This window comes from Lonchura striata, chromosome 2, assembly GCF_046129695.1.
Source record: "Lonchura striata isolate bLonStr1 chromosome 2, bLonStr1.mat, whole genome shotgun sequence".
NCBI classification, from domain to species: domain Eukaryota; kingdom Metazoa; phylum Chordata; class Aves; order Passeriformes; family Estrildidae; genus Lonchura; species Lonchura striata.
In genome coordinates, this window is record NC_134604.1 from 66,861,771 (window position 1) to 66,881,626 (window position 19,856).

General features: G+C 38.6%; 1 protein-coding gene across 1 annotated transcript; it reads right to left on the bottom strand.

Moving 5' to 3' along the window:
* Window positions 1–2,062: 2,062 nt before the first annotated feature.
* Window positions 2,063–9,493, bottom strand: RFC3 (replication factor C subunit 3). Its single transcript, XM_021541933.2, has 9 exons — window positions 9,362–9,493; window positions 8,092–8,229; window positions 7,499–7,566; window positions 5,770–5,867; window positions 5,313–5,494; window positions 4,928–5,064; window positions 4,702–4,800; window positions 3,638–3,707; window positions 2,063–2,400 (listed from the first exon to the last, which is right to left on the bottom strand). The coding sequence occupies exons 1-9, from the start codon at window positions 9,446–9,448 to the stop codon at window positions 2,209–2,211; spliced, it is 1,071 nt and encodes a 356-aa protein (XP_021397608.1). The 5' UTR covers window positions 9,449–9,493; the 3' UTR covers window positions 2,063–2,208.
* Between the last annotated feature and the right edge of the window lie 10,363 nt (window positions 9,494–19,856).

A 19,856-nucleotide genomic window follows, 5' to 3' on the forward strand; every position in this document is an offset into this window, starting at 1 on the left:
CTTTGTGCTCCTCACAGGACAAACTAAAACTAAACCACATGAGCAACATCCAGACACTCCTTGAACTCTGACAGGCTCGGTGGCATGACCACTTTTCCCAAAGCCTGTTATGGATACTAAGTCAAAATTTCCTGAAAAATTACTAGCAAGTGTGCAGAGACTTTTAAGATACTTGTGTCCATGTGTGTTTAGATTTGTGTTCTAGACTGTGGAAGCCAAGAGTTAGGATCAGCAGGGAGAAATGCTGGCTTGCAGGATGAGTGATAGGATTTCTGTGAGAGAAAATGGCTGTCATTATACCATTTTTCCATCCTTGGTGACTCTTGATTCATCCCAGGTAGAAAAGGATAAAAATAAAACTTCAACAAGAAGCAGCAAGAACACCTAGAAATTCATACTGGGATTTCTAGGCAAAGCTCCTGAGGCCTTTTGAAAGAGCAAGTTGTTCCTTTGCCCCAACACACCTCTAATACAGCTCCTGCCTCTCCACCCTCCACAGCAACACTGTCCCTGAGCATTTTGCAGCCCCCTACATACTATTCCTCTTTCTCACACATTAGATTTTGGGGCTGGTTTTTTTGGGAGGGAGAAGTGTTTCATCATCCTTTGAACTCACACTTTTATCACACACTATACATTAGTAGTAGGGAAGTCAAAAACTGTTCTTCAGCTTTTAAAAATCAGTAGATAAGACAAGGCCTTATCTTGTCTTATCTAGAGCAAGATAAGACAGAGCAAGGCAGTTTTTATGTACATAATTATGCCCCCTCTATTACAAAGCTGTGCCCTACTTTGTAATGAACTTAAGTATTCCCTTCCACTATCACTGACTAATGTTTCTACAGGATCTTTTGACAGTGAAGACATTCACAATATGACATGTTACAGTGCTGTGGATTTGGGTGACAAGCATATGGAAGGAAAAAACTCATCATCTACTTCTTCAGGAGCCCCGTTGAGCAGGAAACAGGGCAGCACCATCTTACTGAGAATGAATATGAATGCAAGCTGTGCATTAACACCCCACATGGAACCCTTAAGTCCTTGAGAACAGCAGCAGTATTTAACTAACTTAAGCTTTAAATACTGTCTAGTAATAGCCTAAATCATCATGGCGAAGTAAAAAGAAAAAAAAAAAAAAGACCATGAATTCAGTAATTTTTAGAGTACCATGGAACAGAGACATAATAGGTAAAAGACTTGCAGCATAGGTATTGTTGGTTTGCTATTATTATCTTTATTATGGGAGGTTGTTTTTTCACTTTTTCTTGTATTGATTTGAAGTTTTTTTAAATTTCAGTGGCTCTCTTCATTTTTCCAGCATGTGTGGGATATCCCACATTTCTGAAAGATGTCTACATCAAAGCAGATGAATGCACCTAGGCTGTCACAGACACTGTAAAAAACCAATTCAGCATTTTTGTTCCTATTTGCTACAATTTATTTTGCCATTTTAAAAATGCCACATATCAATTTAAGAGGTAAAAGATACTTGTTGAAAGCTGAAACTTTTCCTTTCATTAAAAAAATAGTCAAAGTAGTAACCTTTACCTGAACAGGATGTAGGTTGAGGCAAACCCAAGAGTGTCAGACAGCAAATGAACTTGCTTTACAAAAGTATAATCCTTCTAAACAAGGTGTTACATGTGATTTACAAGCAACACCAAAGTACTGCTCCTCCACAATTTCAACCTAACTGCTTACAAAGAAAAAAGAAAGAAAACATTTGGTATGAGCACACTACAGAAAACACTCAGGCTAAAAAAAAGAAGCCAGACAAACACTAAGACATATAGATCAGAAGGCAGAACATACATGTTCAAGGTGGAACTTGGCAGAACATGGAAAAAACATTTTTCCTTCAGCCTTGCCCATCTGTGATTAACAAACAAAAACCAAGCATACAGCACCTGAGCTCTCTCTTCCTAATGTCATCTTACAAATATTGCAAAGCAGCTCTGATCTTACAAATCTTTCAAGGCAATGTGCTGTTTTTCTGAAAGGCCAATGCATTTTGTATGGATCTAAAGATGGATTTGTGGCTGTCAAACAATCCATCTGGTTTCTAAACCTGAACAAACATTGTTTTATTAAACAGCAGAAAAATATTTGACTTAGAACTAGACCCACAAGTAATCAAGCACTGGCAACTAGACATTTGCAACACCATTGGTATCTTGACACAACATTCTGTGTATCGCTTCAGAGTTAGAACATTATGTCATCCAGCCCATCCTCCATGAACTTCTTGTAAATTGCCATAAACTTTGCAACAAATGCTTCCAGATGATAAATGGCTTTGCTGCCCAGTTGCAAGCGGTGCTCATAGAAGGCCGCCATCTGTGCAACTTCTCCTTTCAGTTGTCCATCACAATTATTTAGAAGTTCTGTCAGGAGACCCTAAAATGGGAGAAAAACAGGGCGGTATTTGAAAAATTAGATATTTTTTGTTAAGACAATAACCTTGGTTCTCTGAAAATAGCAAGCATTAACCAATAGTTCACCCATTAATCCAACAGACAATATATTCCTTTACTGGAATAATTTATGCCTTAATAAAAGAAAATTAATTAATCACATCTCCAAATACTATAACCTCTACTGAATGTAGGCACATGGCCTGAGGAGAATTTTTACCAAGACAGCAATTGTATTAAAACCACTTACTTCTACCTTCTACATCAAGCAAAAAGAGAAACAACATTAATAAAAAACAAGAAAAGGGTTATTTAGAATTTAAGTGTCTCTGTCTATATTTATGAGTGTATTTATGTATAGACACACAAGGCAACTTGACTTTAATACTTAAGGCATTACAAAACCCCAAAATGCATTATTATAGGTACAGCAATAAAATCATTGCAAATCTATCTCAATTAAAACTGCCAGGATTAAGTGAGAAGTATCTCTAGACCATTTCAAGTTTATGAAGAGGGAATGAGCAGAGAACATACACCTTCTTCCTCTCAAACACAGCACTGCAAGATCCACTAACCTACTGTAACAAAGGAAGGTTAAAGAAACATCTAAGTATCAAAACTATCAGAAAGCAGAAATTTGTTAACGTGAAAAGAAATTATGTCTGACAGCAAAGCAAACATTACTAGGTTAAGTTGCAAACTCTATTTTTGATCTTTGTTCTACTCCAGCTGTCTTCAGCATCCTTTCACGCTCCTTAAAATAAAAATATGCACATCCCACTTGCATTTTTCCTCCAGGTGACAGCGACATCTGTCTTTGAATAGCCCTGCTGGTCCAGCCTTCTTCACCACACCTCTCCACAAAGACATTGCAAATAATAAACTTAAAACTTTTATAAAAGCAAACCAATCATATGAAGAGTAGCCCACAGAATCATACAGGCAGTGAAAGACCACCAAGATCCTCAACTGTGCTTTAATATAGTAACTAGCCTGAGAAGTGAAGGGGACTAAAAATGTCCTCCTTTATTTTCACTCAGCTATGATGCTGTTTTTCTCTGCCACTGAACAAGTTTTAGTCTGTTGGAAAGGACACAGCTTTTCATCAATATCTGGATAATTTATGATGTTTTGGTGTATTTTTTTTTAAAGGCTTTAGTTGAGACAGTCACAATATTAAAATTCATAGCACCTTAAGAGCTAGATAGTTGAATTACCTTCATTATAATCTCAGGAGGGATGCAGTGGGTCAGGAGTTCATAAAGTCGTCCACGGACTTCTAAAAGCCTGTTGGAAAGACACCACAAAATACGAGAAGTGTGATCCCTAAGCATACTAATGTCTTTTCACAACTAGTAAAATACAGTGCAGGAAAAGAGGCAATCCAAGCAATGCTTCTTTTTTGCTTTTAGTTTTGGGTTTATTTTAAAGCCAAAAGCATTGCATGAGTCAATTTCAATTCAAAGGCTGCATATCATCTTTTACTCAAAAGATAAATGACACCCTAGTTACAATGGTCTCACTTAATCTAGAAGCTACAAGGCTATTATAATTTGTCTCAGAATTGTTTCCCTTTAATTCTTCATATTTAAGTATTAATGCTTAAGACTAGTGAGGAGACACACAATTTATTACAGCCAGAGAGTTCCTTTATGCTGTTTTTCTGTCTTCATTGTTTATAAGAAGGGGTAAGACAATTAAGTGGCAGAGCTGACACAATTAGCCAATGCTCAGCTTTTGAAAACAGAAGGGCAGATGCTACAAGCATTTAAATTAAATGACATCTCATGCAAGTAATGCATGGAACACACTAAAAGGATCAGGCTTTGGGTGTGATAGTGAGATGGACACAGGAGTCATCTCCTGATGTGCTCATAAAACGCAACAATTTCTCACTTCCAGTTATTTTACAAAGGTGCTTTATGCTAAAGATGGTCAAAGAGAAATTTCATGTAAAACAAACGAATTAGACCAACCATACACACCCATCAAAAAATAATCACCAAACCGGGAAACACAACATGCAACTAAGCCTATGGTTACTTTAGATTATTAAGCTTTGATGGGAAAAAGCAACAGTTCTTCAGTTCCTGATACTCTTTCAGCCTTTTCTGGCAATTTTAAAGCTCAACTCCTCTGGCTGCAAAGTACCAGCTTCAGTAGAAACACTGAAAATTACACATTACTGGAGATGCCACATTTTTGAATACAGCTCTTTTTTTTAGGTACCACAGTGCATGGAAAACATAATTTACAGCTCTTAGCAAGTGCATTCACCCACCTTTGTGGTGTCTGTTGACCAACAATAGCATTTGCAGTTTCTCTCAAATAAACTTCCCAGTCCATCTCAGGAATGTCTTGATCAGCACTAAAAGGATACCTAAAAAATACTTTATTTTTAGAGATTACAATATAAGCCAATTGTTGCCTATTTTAACAAGGCCTCAGAAGCAAGGTCATTTATGTGTCTGACAGTATAATTTACATTATTTTTTGCAGTGACTTACTGTTGTACTCTGCAGGACTCACACATAAGTAGCGCTTTCCGAAGATTCCTGCCAGATTTCTCTGCAATCCTTTGAGCTAGTTCCTGAGGAAGAGTCAGGCCTTCTTTCTTACACACACTGGACAAGACATGGCAGATCTAGACAGAAAACAGATAGCAGGAAGTACAACACTTAAAGTGTTCAGCACCTACAGATTCTCCTCTTTCTAACAGAAGAATCTGCTGGACCAGAGATGATGGATCAGTCCTTCATAAGCTGTCCTTGGCAAATCATCCAACACAAAGGAAAACTAAGTTATTATGTGAAAATAAAATGTAAGTCCACCGCAAGAACTTATCTAATAGGAATTTTATAGTAACTTATTTTTGCTTCTGTTTCAACATACATCTTCAATGCTGGGAGCAGGCACTCGTACAGCCAGGCATCTGCTTTGAATGGGTCCTATAATTTTTGACACTGAATTGCAGCACAGGATCAACCGGCAGGTCGCCATGTACTTCTCCATTGTTCTTCGCAAAGCATGCTGAGCGTCTTTAGTAAGTTTGTCAACTTCTGTTAACAGCACCACTGAAAAAAGGATTAAACATAGTGGGGCTCTGTATTAATATCAAATCTTTCTAAGGAAAAATACTTTTGACATACAAGCAATAACACCTAAATAGGTGATAACACACAGAAAAAGGCAGCATGTTTCCACAGGCAGGAAAGAAAAGATTAAGATTACCTGTGTGCCGTTTTGACTGTACAATCTTCATGCAATATACAGGTACTAAGAAAACAGTGAAAAGAAATCTCCCCATGTTTAAAGGGCTATTTTGACTGGTTTTAACTGTTTTACTCACCTTTAAAATCTCGTTGAGTACTTGTCTCAAGCTGTTGGGACTGTGCCACTGTCTTCAAGAGCTCCTGAATTACCACACGGTCATTGTTTCCCGCATCACTGTACCAGGAATTAGAATAAATCTTGTTTTAAAACAACTTTATAGTGCATATAAAATACATCCCCCAAAAGTGAATTAAATAAGTAAGAATGCCAAAAGAATTCAGAAGCTGCCAAGTTAGAATTAAACTAATACCCATACACTTTGTTGAAAGTTACCTCCTCAATAAAAACAACCCACAGTTTATGCAGGTGCAACTGGCTTAGTAGCACTCTATTCAAATGTGTTAAAACCATTGTTAAATGTTTGATTAACTCATTAAAATAGAACTTATTTTCTTCAGATGAGAAACCTAAAATTTTTTTACCTAGTCTGAACAAGGACATACAGCGTGAACCTTTTTACTCATTATGGGAAGAACAATTAAGCCTAACCATATAATAGAATGTTTGACATGTAGATGCAGGGTTTTACTCTACAGAGTCCTTCCCAGAAATTCACTTACACTCCCTGTTAGCCATTCACCCGATTCCATGTTACTTAAGATGCACATGACTTCACCATTGTTATAGCTCAGTCAAACTTCATAGGCCATTGGACAGCACAGATGTTTACTTTCTGGTCAGACATAAACATGACAATTGCTCAGTCACTGAAAGCCTAAAAATCAGGATATTGATCCTTAATCAAAGTTCAGTACTTTTGTATTTAAATTGAAATATAATTATTTTATGTTTCAAGCTCTAAGTACTCTATACAGAGTAACAGGAAAAGTGTCAGTAGTTTCAGGTTATCAGAGCTGGACTGAATGGTCACACATTTGATAACACCAAAATTACATATTCAAAATAGTGATTCCCAATAAGCTTTGGCTTTTATTGGTAATTAGCTGATAATTATTTGTGTCTGTATTAGAACACCAGCAGATACTCACTAATCAATAAACAGATTAGCTGAAGAATGAGTTCCTAAAGGAGACCTGGCAGTGTAGAATAACTTCTGTAACGCAAGGCAGCATGAGCTATGGTTTAGCAGTAACCAACACCTCCCAGTGCACAATGACATTCACTCATGGTGATTCAAAGCAGCATTACATGGTTTCAGGTAAAAACAAATATTTGCTCTGGGTCTCCAAACAGTTCATAACTGCTAAAGAAGATGTAGATAGCTCCCACTAGAGCTTCTGTTGTTTAAATCAGTATCTGACCTCAGTCAAGACAGGATGCACAGTATTTTGTGGTGGTCTTTCCCATGCTCTAAACAGTTTATTTGGAGAGTTACAGCGTAAGCCTTTCTTTCTTTCAAATTCCTTAATTTTTGTATTTATGAGAGAACTAACGATATGGAGGTGTTAGTTCCAGTAGAAGCTCTTAATGTCAACTGAAATGGTGAAATCTCTAAATCCAGAATTGTCTCCTGTGCCCATTCCTCAACATTAGTATGCTTATGTAGCCACTTAAACAGAAGATTTCTGCCTTAAGTACACAGCAATCCAAATTTTTGTTTATTCAGAGCTGTTAAATTAAAAATCCACTCCCTGCTCTCATTTGCAGACCAAACCCATTCACCATTACCTAACTTGCTCAGGCAACAGATCAGGCAATCAGTCCCTCACACACCCAGGCTAAAGGGACTCACAACACAGCCAGTAGCTTACCTTTAAAGTGAGGCACCTTTACTGCACACTTACCTTGGGTTAACTTCAAGGTGATAATTACTTGCAATGGTGCTAATTTCAATCTTCTTCTTAGAAGGTGCCTATGTAAAAAACAAGCAATTGAGGTTCAGAAAGTGTTCTGAAAATCTCTTAAGATCTTACACCTGGCTAAGTCACAGGAAAACCAAGAGTCTCAGAGATCAAAGAACTCCCAAGATACAGACTTGCTTATCTCTTACGGTCCCAGCCCCACCTCCAAAGAAAAAAAGGAATACTGACACATCATCCAGCCTGTAAAATAGCAACAGCGGAGATGCTATTGTCCAAACTGAACTGTAAATGATAAATAAAAAAACCCACTCTGAACAAAAAAACCTACACCAGAAGAACAGCCAATCAGGCACAGAAAACAATCAAGAACCCTGTATCTTGAAGGCCTGAAGAACATCTCGAAAATAATTTGCTTGCATAATCAAACTGGTATGATTAATTACATAAAGATGTTGAAGATACTGAGTGCAAAATAAAAAATAATTCTTTAAACTCAAATAAATACAAAGGTCTCACAACAGAAATATGTCAGTATTTCCACATTACTTCACAGGAGAGGGGAGATTTTTTTTTACCGTTATACTCTGATGCTCAATCCTCAGTTTCTCCACTCCTGAACCATATAATTCCCTTAACAAACACATTATTCTTGTCTTTTTTCCAGCTCCTGATGGGCCATACACCAACAGATGAGGAAAGTCACCACATTGAACCTGAACAAAAAAGAAACAAGATCAGTTATCTACCACAGTATTTTCCTTATAAGATCACTTATCCTTCCATTTGCATCCAAGTTTACATTAAATGTCTCTTCCAGCTCAATCACAACATAACACCTAGAATTAAAACTACTGAAATCCTTCCCTGCAGCAACATTTCTATAGAACATAGTATTTTTCTGACAGCCATGTACAACTCACTTAACTTCAAACACCTCACTGCTCAAAAAACACCCCAAGCAAACCAACAACAAAACAAACTCCCAAAACCCCACTCCAACATTTATATGCTTCCCACAGTTAGTAGTGACAACTGTGAGAAACACATAGAAGAAAGGGTTGAAACAAAGTTTAAAGTAGATGCTTATATATATAGTTATGATATAACTACATATATATACATATAAAATATATATATGCACACGTTTAGAAGTTTATTTCCTGGAAAGCTAAAAAGCATGACTTGGAGCACATTTGATCATACCCCACAGAAAGCACCTACATTAGTTAGATATCACTCATCCCTGAGGATGTGCCAGGCGGCACATCTGGCAGGGGAAGCAGCCTTGACTTTCATTCCCAGCTACTCGCTTCAAAAAATTTCTCCTAACATCAGGCAAAGAAGCCAAGCCAGCAGGAAGAACATGTGTAATGGCTCGAAAGAGTGGAGCCACCGATTGCCCCGCAGCCTTTCCCTCGGCACTAAAGCATCCAAGCGGGGCGCGATGCCGGGACACCTCCCCGCGGCACGGGCGCTGCTCGGAAAGGCAGGGCCTGCACGGAGGCAAAGCTGCCCACCCCGGCCCCACAGGAATCCCACTTATAGCACGGGTCAGGTGGGAACGGACCACAGCGGTCCAACTCCCCCGAGCACAGGGTACAGCCCTGCAGCCACATGGCTCCCGACTGTCTCCAGTGACGGAGAGCTCACAGCCACCCCGAGCGATCTGGTCCAGTGCCCGGCCACCCGCACAGTAAACTCTTCCCGCTTATCCAGACGCAATGCCGACTCCGGGGGGATTCCCGCTGCGGGGAGGAGAGGACCGAGAGGACCTGGAGGCCGCCGGGGCGCCGGGCAGAGTCCGGCGGGGAGCCGGCGGGCAGGGCAGAGCCGTGCCGCACGTACCAGGCTGCGGAGCCGCGCCGCCTGCTCGCGGTGGAAGTCGAGGCGGGCGAGGGCGCCGGGCCGGTGCTTGTCGGCCCACAGGCTCATGGCGCTGCCGGAGCGCGCGGGCCGCGGCGGGAAGCGCGCTCCGTACGGCGGCCGCCGAGGGACAAACCCCGGCGGCGGCCGCGCCCCAGCCCTGCCCAGGCGGGGCTTCCCCTCGGGAGGGACAGAGGCACCGCCTGAGCCCTGGCAGCGGCAGCCGCTCTGCTGCCTGAGGGCTTTGGCAAAAGAGCCGCTCCCCAAGCGGTGCGCAGGAGATGAACTCTGCCCGCCAGCCCAAAGCAGCGCGCTGGCTCCCCGTCGGGGGAGCGAGCCCTCCGAGCCCCGTCTGAAATCGTTCCTCTTGCGGCTCATTCCAAGGAATCACAGAATCAGTTAGGTTGGAAAAGACCTCTGAGATCCAAGCATCACCACCATGAACTCAACCAGCCCATGGCAGCGAGGGCTCAGCGCCGTGGGCTGACGGACAGGGGGGTGTTGGGTCACAGGCTGGACTCGATGGTCTCAGAAGTCTTTTCCAATCTAGTTGAATTCTTGATTCTCGTGGTACTTCTCTGTCTGACTCAGCCTGTGAAAGCTGCAGCAGCAATATCCTGCCTAGTGCTTATCTTCTACCCAGCGGCACAGGATGTCCTGTTCCTCTGCCCTCTGCTACATTTACAGTTTGGGGTCTGAGTGTTTCTCACGTGTGGCTGTTCTCTCTGCTCCATACCTGCTGCTCTTCAAAGTCATTGCTGAATTTGACTAGTAACTTATTTGGAATTCTCTTTGGTTAGCTGGATTTGTTACTTGTTTTTTTTAATGTTTTTCCAGATCCTTAGCTCATTTACCTGACTTTTAAATAATTTCTAAATGATGTACTACTCTTCTTGTGTCTATAATTGTCACTTCATTGCAGCTTCTTGATAACTTCTTATAACCTACACACTCTTTCCAGCCACCAGAGAGCTTTTGCTAACTCATACCATCTTCCAGCAAGTGCTCTGACAGGCATTTCATGTTTCTAAAGTACCAGTGGAAACAAATCCTTTTTGCATGAGGTCAGACATAAGCAGATAGGACTGAATCCAGCCTTTTAAATTCTTTCAGCTCCTGAAAACATGAAGGAGTGAAGACATAGCATGTCTGAAAAGCCCTAGGCTCTTTCTATTATTAGCTCTATTTATTATTAAAATTCCATAAGATTTCTTCTTATCCTGAAAAGAAAATCTTGAAAATTGTGCCCTACTTCAGCAATGCATTTAAGCATGGGCTTATACCTAAACTTTCAGTTAATTTGTGCTATAGGAAGTAATTAGGCAAATGAACAAAATTAATTTGTTAAGTAAAAATCTTATCATTGCAGTTGTGGTTCTTCATATCTGATTAAAATTCTCTACAATGCTTTGATTTTCTGCTTCATTAATTTTTTAATTTCACTGTAAACTAAACAAAATGAAGTAACTATCTAAATCAGAATGATTTGGCCAACTGTATTGCAAATAAATTAATGTGAATAATACAGGAGGCTGTGGCAATTTCAGCTGCAGTCACAATTCACTCAAACACAAAGATTTTTAGAATATGTCTTCACTCATTTTGTTCAGTCCAACAGAAAGGTCAAAAGGTAAAATGACATCTCTGCATGAGTAAACTAGACAATATATCTGAAAATAGAGATTTTAAACACAAATGGCATTTTGAGCCTCTTACTACCAGCAGCTACATTATCAGAAAGTGACACAATGTCAGGTACTGTAAGAAAAGCTCCATCCTATAGCCAAATTGAAGCAAAACTGTAAGACCTGTGTCTAAATATATATACATATATATGTGTGTGTGTGTATATATATGTATATTTTTTAACATCTTTAAACCCATTATTGAAGCATTAGAACAAATTAGAGAGTTGTTACACTGATCTCCTAAATATATTTACAGCATGATTTGTGCTAGCAATCCAAGTAGGCCATTAAAAGGTCCTAGTACCATTTTGCTGTACAATGACTTGTATTTTTCAAACAGAAGACTTTTTGGCATCCTTTGAACCTTCAGGCTGCTTATCTGACTGAGATAGATTTTTCTTTTCAGTTTCAAATATTTCAACAGATTACTGCCACTCTGTTGGCTGTCACTCTAGGTTATGTCCCCATCAGAGCACCTATATTGCTGCAAGTAAATTGTAGCACGTCAAGGAAGACTAGATCACTAATTAAAAAAGAGACCATAATAAAGTGACATCTGTTCTACTGGTGACATGCTGATGTCATGCAGATTGAATTTGACAGGGGAAAAAACAGCTAATCGTGATAGCCAAATAAAAATCTAAAATAAACCCATCTCATGTAGATTGGCAGCACCAAAGAAGCTACTTCATCAGAAGAGAAGTAAAACCAATAAATTACTTTTCCTCAGGAGTCTGATTGTTTATCTTGCAATCCTTTATTTAATCTGGAAAATTAAAGTTATAAAAACCTTATAGAAGTTTTCCATACAGGGATGGGGCTAAAAAGGTGCAAGATACTCCTTTACAACCATTAAAACTGTATTCTGGAAAAGACTATGGAGTTAATATTTAATTAGAGGATACATCTTGTGCATCAGTCATTACCGTGAAGTCTTTTGTACATTTGTCCATCTGGAAAATATTTTAAAAAGCCATTTCATAAAGATGTGGAAAGGTGAAAATAATTAGGTGTGTTAAAAAAATCCACCCAGGACACTTGTTTTATGTAATCAGTACTTTTTCATGTTCCAAATCCTGCTGCTAACAACCAGACCTTGCTCAGCTTCCCTACTCTCTAATGCACCTGGAGAAGCCAAGAAAAAAAAGTGAGGTATGTCTGCTGTTCTTATGTCCTCTGTGGCCTCAATTGTGCATAGCTGTGCAAACCTAAGACCTTTTTTTTTTTCCAGCAGTAAGAATTGCCCAGCTACAAGTTTAAAGCAAGATTTACACCATAGTTAATCATAATAGAAAAACATAAGAAGGCTGTTGACATTGTTTAAATAGCCTGAAAATAAATTCAAACATGCATCTGGGGACACATGGGGTTATAGATCCATTTTTCAGATGAACTTCAGCTACATTGAATACATGCCCATTTTTCTACTGAAGATGTCGTTAAAAACCATTTCATATGTATTTTGGGTCTTTCCTCCAGAGATTTATAAGGTCACTGACTAAAACACACACTTACGTTCTTCAGTTTCCACCAGCCTGCATTTTGGAATAACAAAACTGGAACAGAAAGGAAGCTCGTGTCCACTAAGGATTGAAGATTTGAACTTAAGTCTCCTGAAAGAGTTCTGAGCATGACTCAGTAAGTTAAGAAATATTTGGCATTCTTTTCAGGGTGTATTCTACATAAGACACAAAAGTACCTTATGGAAACTAGTCCATAAGATCTTTAAAGAATGACATGCTGTCAGATATTTAAATATATAAAGAAATGTACTGCTTGTCCTGTAATTAGAAATCAGTTCCATGAAGATGTTGACATATGATATTTTTTGTCTTTTTCTAGATAAGGGTAAATTTCACTGACAGTGGACCTAGTATTATTTTTAAATGTAAGTGTTTTTCTTCCATTCTTATCAGGACTTGACCTAGAATTTTTCTTATTGACCTGAGTTTCTTTTACAGTGAAAAAAATAATGACAAATAATGCACCCTTGCAAAAATTAGATGAGTGCAGAGGAAAAAAGTTGCATTCTAGATACCTTTGCCTGTTATATCATAGCTAATGTGGTGAGGTTAATAAGCGTTTTTTAGATTTCTAACTTTTGATAACTTTTAAAAAAAAAATTTAAATATTTTCTCTTCATGATAAATGTCTCAGCTCCCTTGAATTCATAGAATGCTAAAAAATTAACTTCAGACACCTCTGACCACATCTTGGTGTATTCCAAAGATGGCAATAAATGTGGCACACAAAAATCAGATTTCTGTTGAATTCCTATAAAGTAAGTTACTAGAAAACAACGTTACCCAAGCTTGTGTCTATCCTGCACCACTGGCAGACCACATTGCTTGTCCTAATCATGGTTTTCATACATTTACTGAAACTCAAAGGTTCTATAGCACATTTTATGTTTTATGGACACAGTAATATTTCACATCTTGACTATCATAATTTTATCTATCAAATCGACAACTTACACTTGTAGAGTCTCTTTTATTCAGGCCACAGCAGTCTTGCTCGTGTCTCCTAATTTGTATTTTCCCTTGTAGAGTAATTACATTTTTATTGAATCAATGGACTTACCAAAGCTTTTGAATTTCCTAGTTTTCTCCAGAGACTCTGTTTTCAGAAGAGCTTTTATCTTATGTTTAATATCAGTTCCTATAAATTTTGCTAATCTTTCAAGTTTTGTTTTGATGTCAGTCAGTCATCAGAGGCTTACTCAGATTTACTGGCTAATTCTGAGGCCAGCCCTGTTCATGTGTCAGTAGGTGGAATCTTAAAAGCAGTGTATTCTCACATCCTCACTGTAAATGTGTTTCTGTTATAAACACATCTATAACAACATAACAAGCTACAGCATGCTACAATTCCTGGTTTTATACATTAAAATGTCCAATACACAATGACAAAGGAAATCTGGAGTAGAAATGTAGTTTGAAAAACATTTACCACAGATTTATCCACCTTTGGTAACAGGAGACTTGTGCACATAACACTATTACCTAGCTGAGGTCTTGGAAAATTACCACAGAACAATACCCACTATGAAAAGCTATTAGTATTGATAGACCTTCATACTGCTCTATTGCTATTGATGTGAATGGGAATGAACCACAGTCCCAGAGCTCCTGGTGCTGGCAGGTTTTACCTGCGGAGATTATGTGATTGACTTTCTGTTCTTCAGCATTACAACACTATAGTGACAAAACTGCTTCTTTTCTCTTTGTCAAACAAAAACAAGGACAGAATCATCAGGTCTTCTGATCATTCCTCTGGTTCTTACATTTCTTACACAAGGACGCTTTCAAATTAGTGGGTTTTTCTAAAGTCGGCAACGCAGAACCCAGCTCTAAATGCTAAGCACAACTTGAGGAACAGTCTATTATGCTGTTGAATTTAAGAAAAACAAGACATAGTAGTTTAAATATTTTGCTTTCATTCTCTTCATCTATTTTATCCTTCAACTCCTTCAGGTATCAGTCTTAATTTACACTTCCTTACAGTGAAGAGAACTCATTTGCAACTGTGTGAAGAGCCTCTTTTCAAGCTTTAGTGCAAGTAGAATTGAGTTGATATGAATGATTTGCTGTATTCATGACAAAGCTGGTCTCTTATTGTTTTGTCTCAGATGTCTCTCTGGATGTTTAAGCTGGAAGAACCAGCTTAAACCAGCAACATATGCAGGTCTTGAAGAGCCATTAAGTCCATCCTTCAGAGATGCAGCAGTTAAAATTTATGGATTATTTTCTAACTGCATATATGTGACAGCACTGTTTATGATACAGAAATAAAGTAATATAGAATAATAGGTTAACAATTAATATATTTTTTAAATTATCTAATGAGAGACCTCCCAATTTATAAACAGTTTTTCTTTAAGTCAGTTGTTTATAGGGATACTGTGGATGTGAGTAGCATGTCACCTTTTCTGCCTCCTAAAAATTTTTCCTTTCTGGAATCTGTTTTGGTTTTTTTTTTTCTAATATGTCCTCTGCACTTAGGTGTCATTCCTTTTATTAGCCTGTAATATCCTTGTGTGGTGGCTAATTAGACATCTGTATCAGTGGTCAAAACTGTGATAAATTCTTTGCACCTTTAAGATAAGTTAATAAGCTTGACAGGAAAGAGGTAAAGAGCAAGATCAGAGTATCTTACCTCTGGCTGCTGCTACATCTTTTAGGACCTGGCCAATGGGTTCCACTGGAGGTCTCTAGACATACTACCTTCAGATCATATCTTGAAGGCCACATAAACTTGTGCAGTTCTACTTGTGCAAGTGGCCTTTTATTGCTAATCACAAGAAAATCCTGTAGTAGTAAATGAAAGCAGAGAATGGCCACTCTCAGTAAATTAGATGAGCTATCACGAAAAGTTATGGAGGAAGACACCAAAATGTTTGTTCTCATCCATGGGACATGCTGAATGGTGGGTTGAGTTGCATCCCATCAGAATAAAGTTTTCATAGTGTGAGATGAACATATGGATATCCTGGTGTATGACATAAGTGCATATGTCTTGTTTTGGGGCATGTTAGAAACATGCCTGTTAGAAACAGCAGATGCTGTCCTCCAGAGTGTGCCTTGGCATTGGCTTAGGAAGTATTAGAACGGGCCAAAATGGTGCCAAGGAACATGCTTAGCCTTGGCAAGTATGAATAAGCAGGGGTAGAGTGCTGACACACCTCTTTTGGCCGTTATCACTTACCCATGTAAAGGAACATTAGTCTTCTATGACTTGCTGGTCCTAGCAGCCAGCAGTTCTCACTGGCCAGCCTGCTGATGGCCTCCTAGAAAACCTTCAGCACTGGAAGCAGACTACTTATGTTACTTCTGGGAACTAAGAGGCACAAACTCAAAGTAGCACTTTCAAAGGTTCAAAACAAGAAGACTGTGATTCTTCATATAGGTCACAGTTACACTTTAGAAGTCCTTTACACAGGATACTGGGGAGGCTAAAAGTTTACAGAAGTTTGGAGCCACATAAATTCATAGAAGAAAAAGCTGCAGTGTTTACTGGCTTTGTGGAAGTTACATCTGGCACAGAGAGCCCCTAAAACAGCATTGTTGAAGTTTGGGAGAATGTTCAGAGAAATTACCACTCTATATTTGCCCTACTTATATAATCTTCCCCATATACCTTTTGTGGCTGCTGTCAGAGACAGGATGCTGAGTTGGAGTTTTCTGGTCCAGCTGCAGTGCTCTCCCATATTTATCTTCAGTCTCATCTCCATCACTGTGCATACATACCTCTAGTAAACTCAAGACAGACAGAGTCTGCTGCTTGAACTGCTCATTATTTTCCCATTGCTTTCTGTGGGGATTTAGTCCAGACAGGATCAAGTCATGTATTTTTTCAGCACTTGCAGACCTTTTGTCATCATAAGCTTCCTGCTTATCTTAGTAGGATCTTCTGTAACTTTTCTGTCATCCACTAATTTTCTGAGTGGAAATTCAAGCAGAGCAGACTATTTCTTCTAGGAAGCAGAAATTTAGCTTTTTAGCCCATTAGTGCCTCTGCTTGTAAATTAGCTTGCCTCCAGAAAAAGCTGTGTAATTCTTTAACACTGCCAGGCAATAAACTCTTCTTTTCTCTTGTAACTTTTCCTGTCAGCACTTTGTTTATCTGCTACACAAAGTCTGCCTTTCTAAAGCTTTGTTGGTAGCCGGTGGAAGAAATCTTGGGCCTATTTGCATTCTGCATCAGTGTGCAGTGTCTGAGCAGCAGCATGAAGTGTCTGCACTTAGCGTGTCAGATATGTCACGGCTTTTCAATTTCAGCTCTGCTACCACTTCTTACCTGCAAATCCTTCAATAGGCCCATATTCTAGAAAATAGAGCTGTAATTTACTATGACATGACTTCTCCTATTAAAAATGAGTACATCTGTTCACTCAGCTATGGGTTCCTCAACACCCTCCAGTAGCAGCATGATTAGAGTTCTGATTGCTAGTGATTCCTCCCCCAAATATCTCCCAATCTAATTTTAAATGCGACATAACAAATGGTGCTAATAAACAACAAGGAGAGAACATGATAAGGGTAAATTAGTTATAGCAGTGTCACAGAGGAAAATTTATTTCCACATAGATACAAGTATGAACTCACAAGCTTATATAGGCACTAGATGTTTAAGACTTTAAAAAGATGGGCATAGACATGAAATACATTCAAGACGATATCACTGGCTTTATTTTGCATGCTGTGCCTTATCTAAATCTGGTTCATGCTAAATATACAAACAAAATTTGCTTCTGTTTCTAATAGAAATTTTCATGCATTTTTAAGACATTTAAAATCTTAATCTTGTTCTAGTAGGTATACCATTATTTCAGGAAACTTGTTTTGTCAAATTGGTTATTGTCAAAACAATTCTGAAACCTTCCACTGATACCAGAAGTCAGCTGACCAACTTCACTGACCATGTGAAGTCTGTCCTCTCTCTGTAGCCAGAGAACCCCTGAGAAGTCAGATATGCAAATTTAAAAGATTATACCCTTAAAGTTTCTGGTATTATCAAACATTGTAATTATTAAATCAATATGGAAATGGGAGATATTTTTATCACAGTGAAGGAAATAGTTATTTTTCTGTTGATTTCCATAGGTTCAGGATTTTATCTATAATTCACAAAGCAACTTTGATTTACTAGATTTAAAATCTTACTAAATTTGCAATATATTTAGTAATACAGTGGAATATTCATTCTTGGGCAATCCAGCTGTTCTGCTAAATGTTGCAGAAGTACCCTCAGGTAAAGTGTCATTGCCTTCTTCTCCCTTTTGGTTTTGTAACTTGTGTTTATCATTGAATGCCATATGGTGCAGGTTCTTGACACCATTCATCAATATAGCATGATGCACTCTGTTCTCCTGTTGTACATGCTGCTGTCAGTCATCCTGGCTTTAGAATAATGGGATTGTCCAAAGGTTTTTTGTTTACAACAATCAAACACTGTTGATTAATTATTTATGTAAACTTAATTATTTCCTGTTAAATTTATTAAAAAGATAAAAATAAAGCTATTTATATCTTATACATGAAAGAGTAAGCAGATTGCCCAAAAAGATAAGAATCATTTTTCCCATGCAGTAACTGAGAAATATGTGGGTTGTTAAGAACTGGGCTTTTTCTTCTAATTGCAATATCAGATACTGATCAGAGATTGAAACAAGATTTTATCTGTTGATCTACTACTTCTAATCTAGAATCTTATGTTTTTTAAAGCTTTGGAATTATATTGTAGGTAACTAAGAAACACACAGGCATGCTAGAATTAGTTATTTTGCAATTCAGTCATTCAGTCATCTTTATTAGGCTTGCCAAGGAGGAGGGCAGTTGTAAATAGCAAAATTTACACTTTGTCAGCATTGTAGAAGTTACAAGTTTCTATGGAAATATTTTGAAGGCATTCAGTATGATATAAGAGTCAAGGAAGTAATAACAGATTTTTTTTCATTTTAAATTAATGTAGATCTACTCTTAAGACTTTTGATATTTGATTATTTGTTCCAAAGTTCCTGATCTGTCTGAATGTCATCTTTGATTTTTATATGTCATATGAGGAAATCTTGGATTTTAAAATCACTTCTATTACATAGTGGTTCGTTTGGACTGAGTTTCATTTTGTAGTGTCGTGGTCATCCCATTTGTCTATCATGAAAGGTGGTTTGAAACTGGGTGGAAACACTGTGTTTTGGGGGGAGCAATCCTCAGATTGTTCATAAGTCTATAGGACTTGCTGAGTTTCATCCCAGAATCCTGAGGGAATTGGCTGATGTAATTGCCAAGCCACTCCCCATCATATTTGAGAAATCATGGCAGTCAGATTAAGTTCCTATTGACTGGAAAACGGAAAATGTTTTACCCATCTTTAAAAAGGTTAGAAAGGAGGACCCTGTGAACCAGCACACTGTCAGCCTCCCCTCTGTGCCTGGGAATGCCATGGAACAGATCCTTCTGCAAGCTGCACTGAGGCACATGGAGGACAAGGAGGTGATTTGAGACAGCCATCATGGCTTCACCAAGGGAAGCTCTGCTTAACCAACTTAGTGGCCTTCTCCAATGGAGTGACTACATCAGTGGACAAGGACAAAGTTATTATCTGTCTGAACTCTTAAGCTTTAGACACTGTCACCCACAGCATCCTTCTCTCTGAATTGGAGAGAGATGGTTTTGGTAGGTGGACTATTGAGTGGATATGGAATTGGAGAAAGATTGCATCCAGAGAATAGCAGTCAATGGTTCAGAGTCCTGATGGATGTCAGTGTTGTCCCTCAGGGTTCTGTACTCAGACCAGTGTTATTTAATGTTTTCATTAATGACATAGAGTTATAGAATCATAGAATCATTGAGACCTACAAGATCATCCAATCTACCCAGCAGTATCACTGTAATTCCTAACCCACTAAACCAGATCACCCAGTACCAGATCCAAATGCCTTTTTAACTCATCCAGGGATGGTGACTCCATCACATTCTTGGGCAAACTATTCCAATAATATTTACCCAAAACCTGTCCACCATAACAGTAATAAATTTTTTGTACTATATAATCTGGATCTCCCCTGTCTCAGTTTGAGGCCATTTTCTCTGGTTCTTTCACTGCAGGCAGGGTACAAGAGACCAGCCCCCACCTCATGACAACCTCCTTTCAGGGAGTTGTAGAGAGCAATGAGGTCTCTCCTGAGCCTCCTCTTCCCAAGACTAAACAAACCTAGCTCCCTCAGCTGGGGATTCTTTATTATATTAAAAGCAAATGCAAAGATGCAATCTAATTTAAATCTATGT

What these genes read in the sequence shown, in the direction of transcription:
- RFC3 (XM_021541933.2), bottom strand. Translation starts at nt 9,448, where the DNA reads ATGAGCCTGTGGGCCGACAAGCACCGGCCCGGCGCCCTCGCCCGCCTC. An exon ending in TTGAGCATCAGAGTATAACG is followed by an intron (nt 7,567 to 8,091) that starts GTAAAAAAAAAT and finishes TTTTTTACATAG; the next exon opens with GCACCTTCTAAGAAGAAGAT. An exon ending in TACTCAACGAGATTTTAAAG is followed by an intron (nt 5,495 to 5,769) that starts GTGAGTAAAACA and finishes TCCTTTTTTCAG; the next exon opens with TGGTGCTGTTAACAGAAGTT.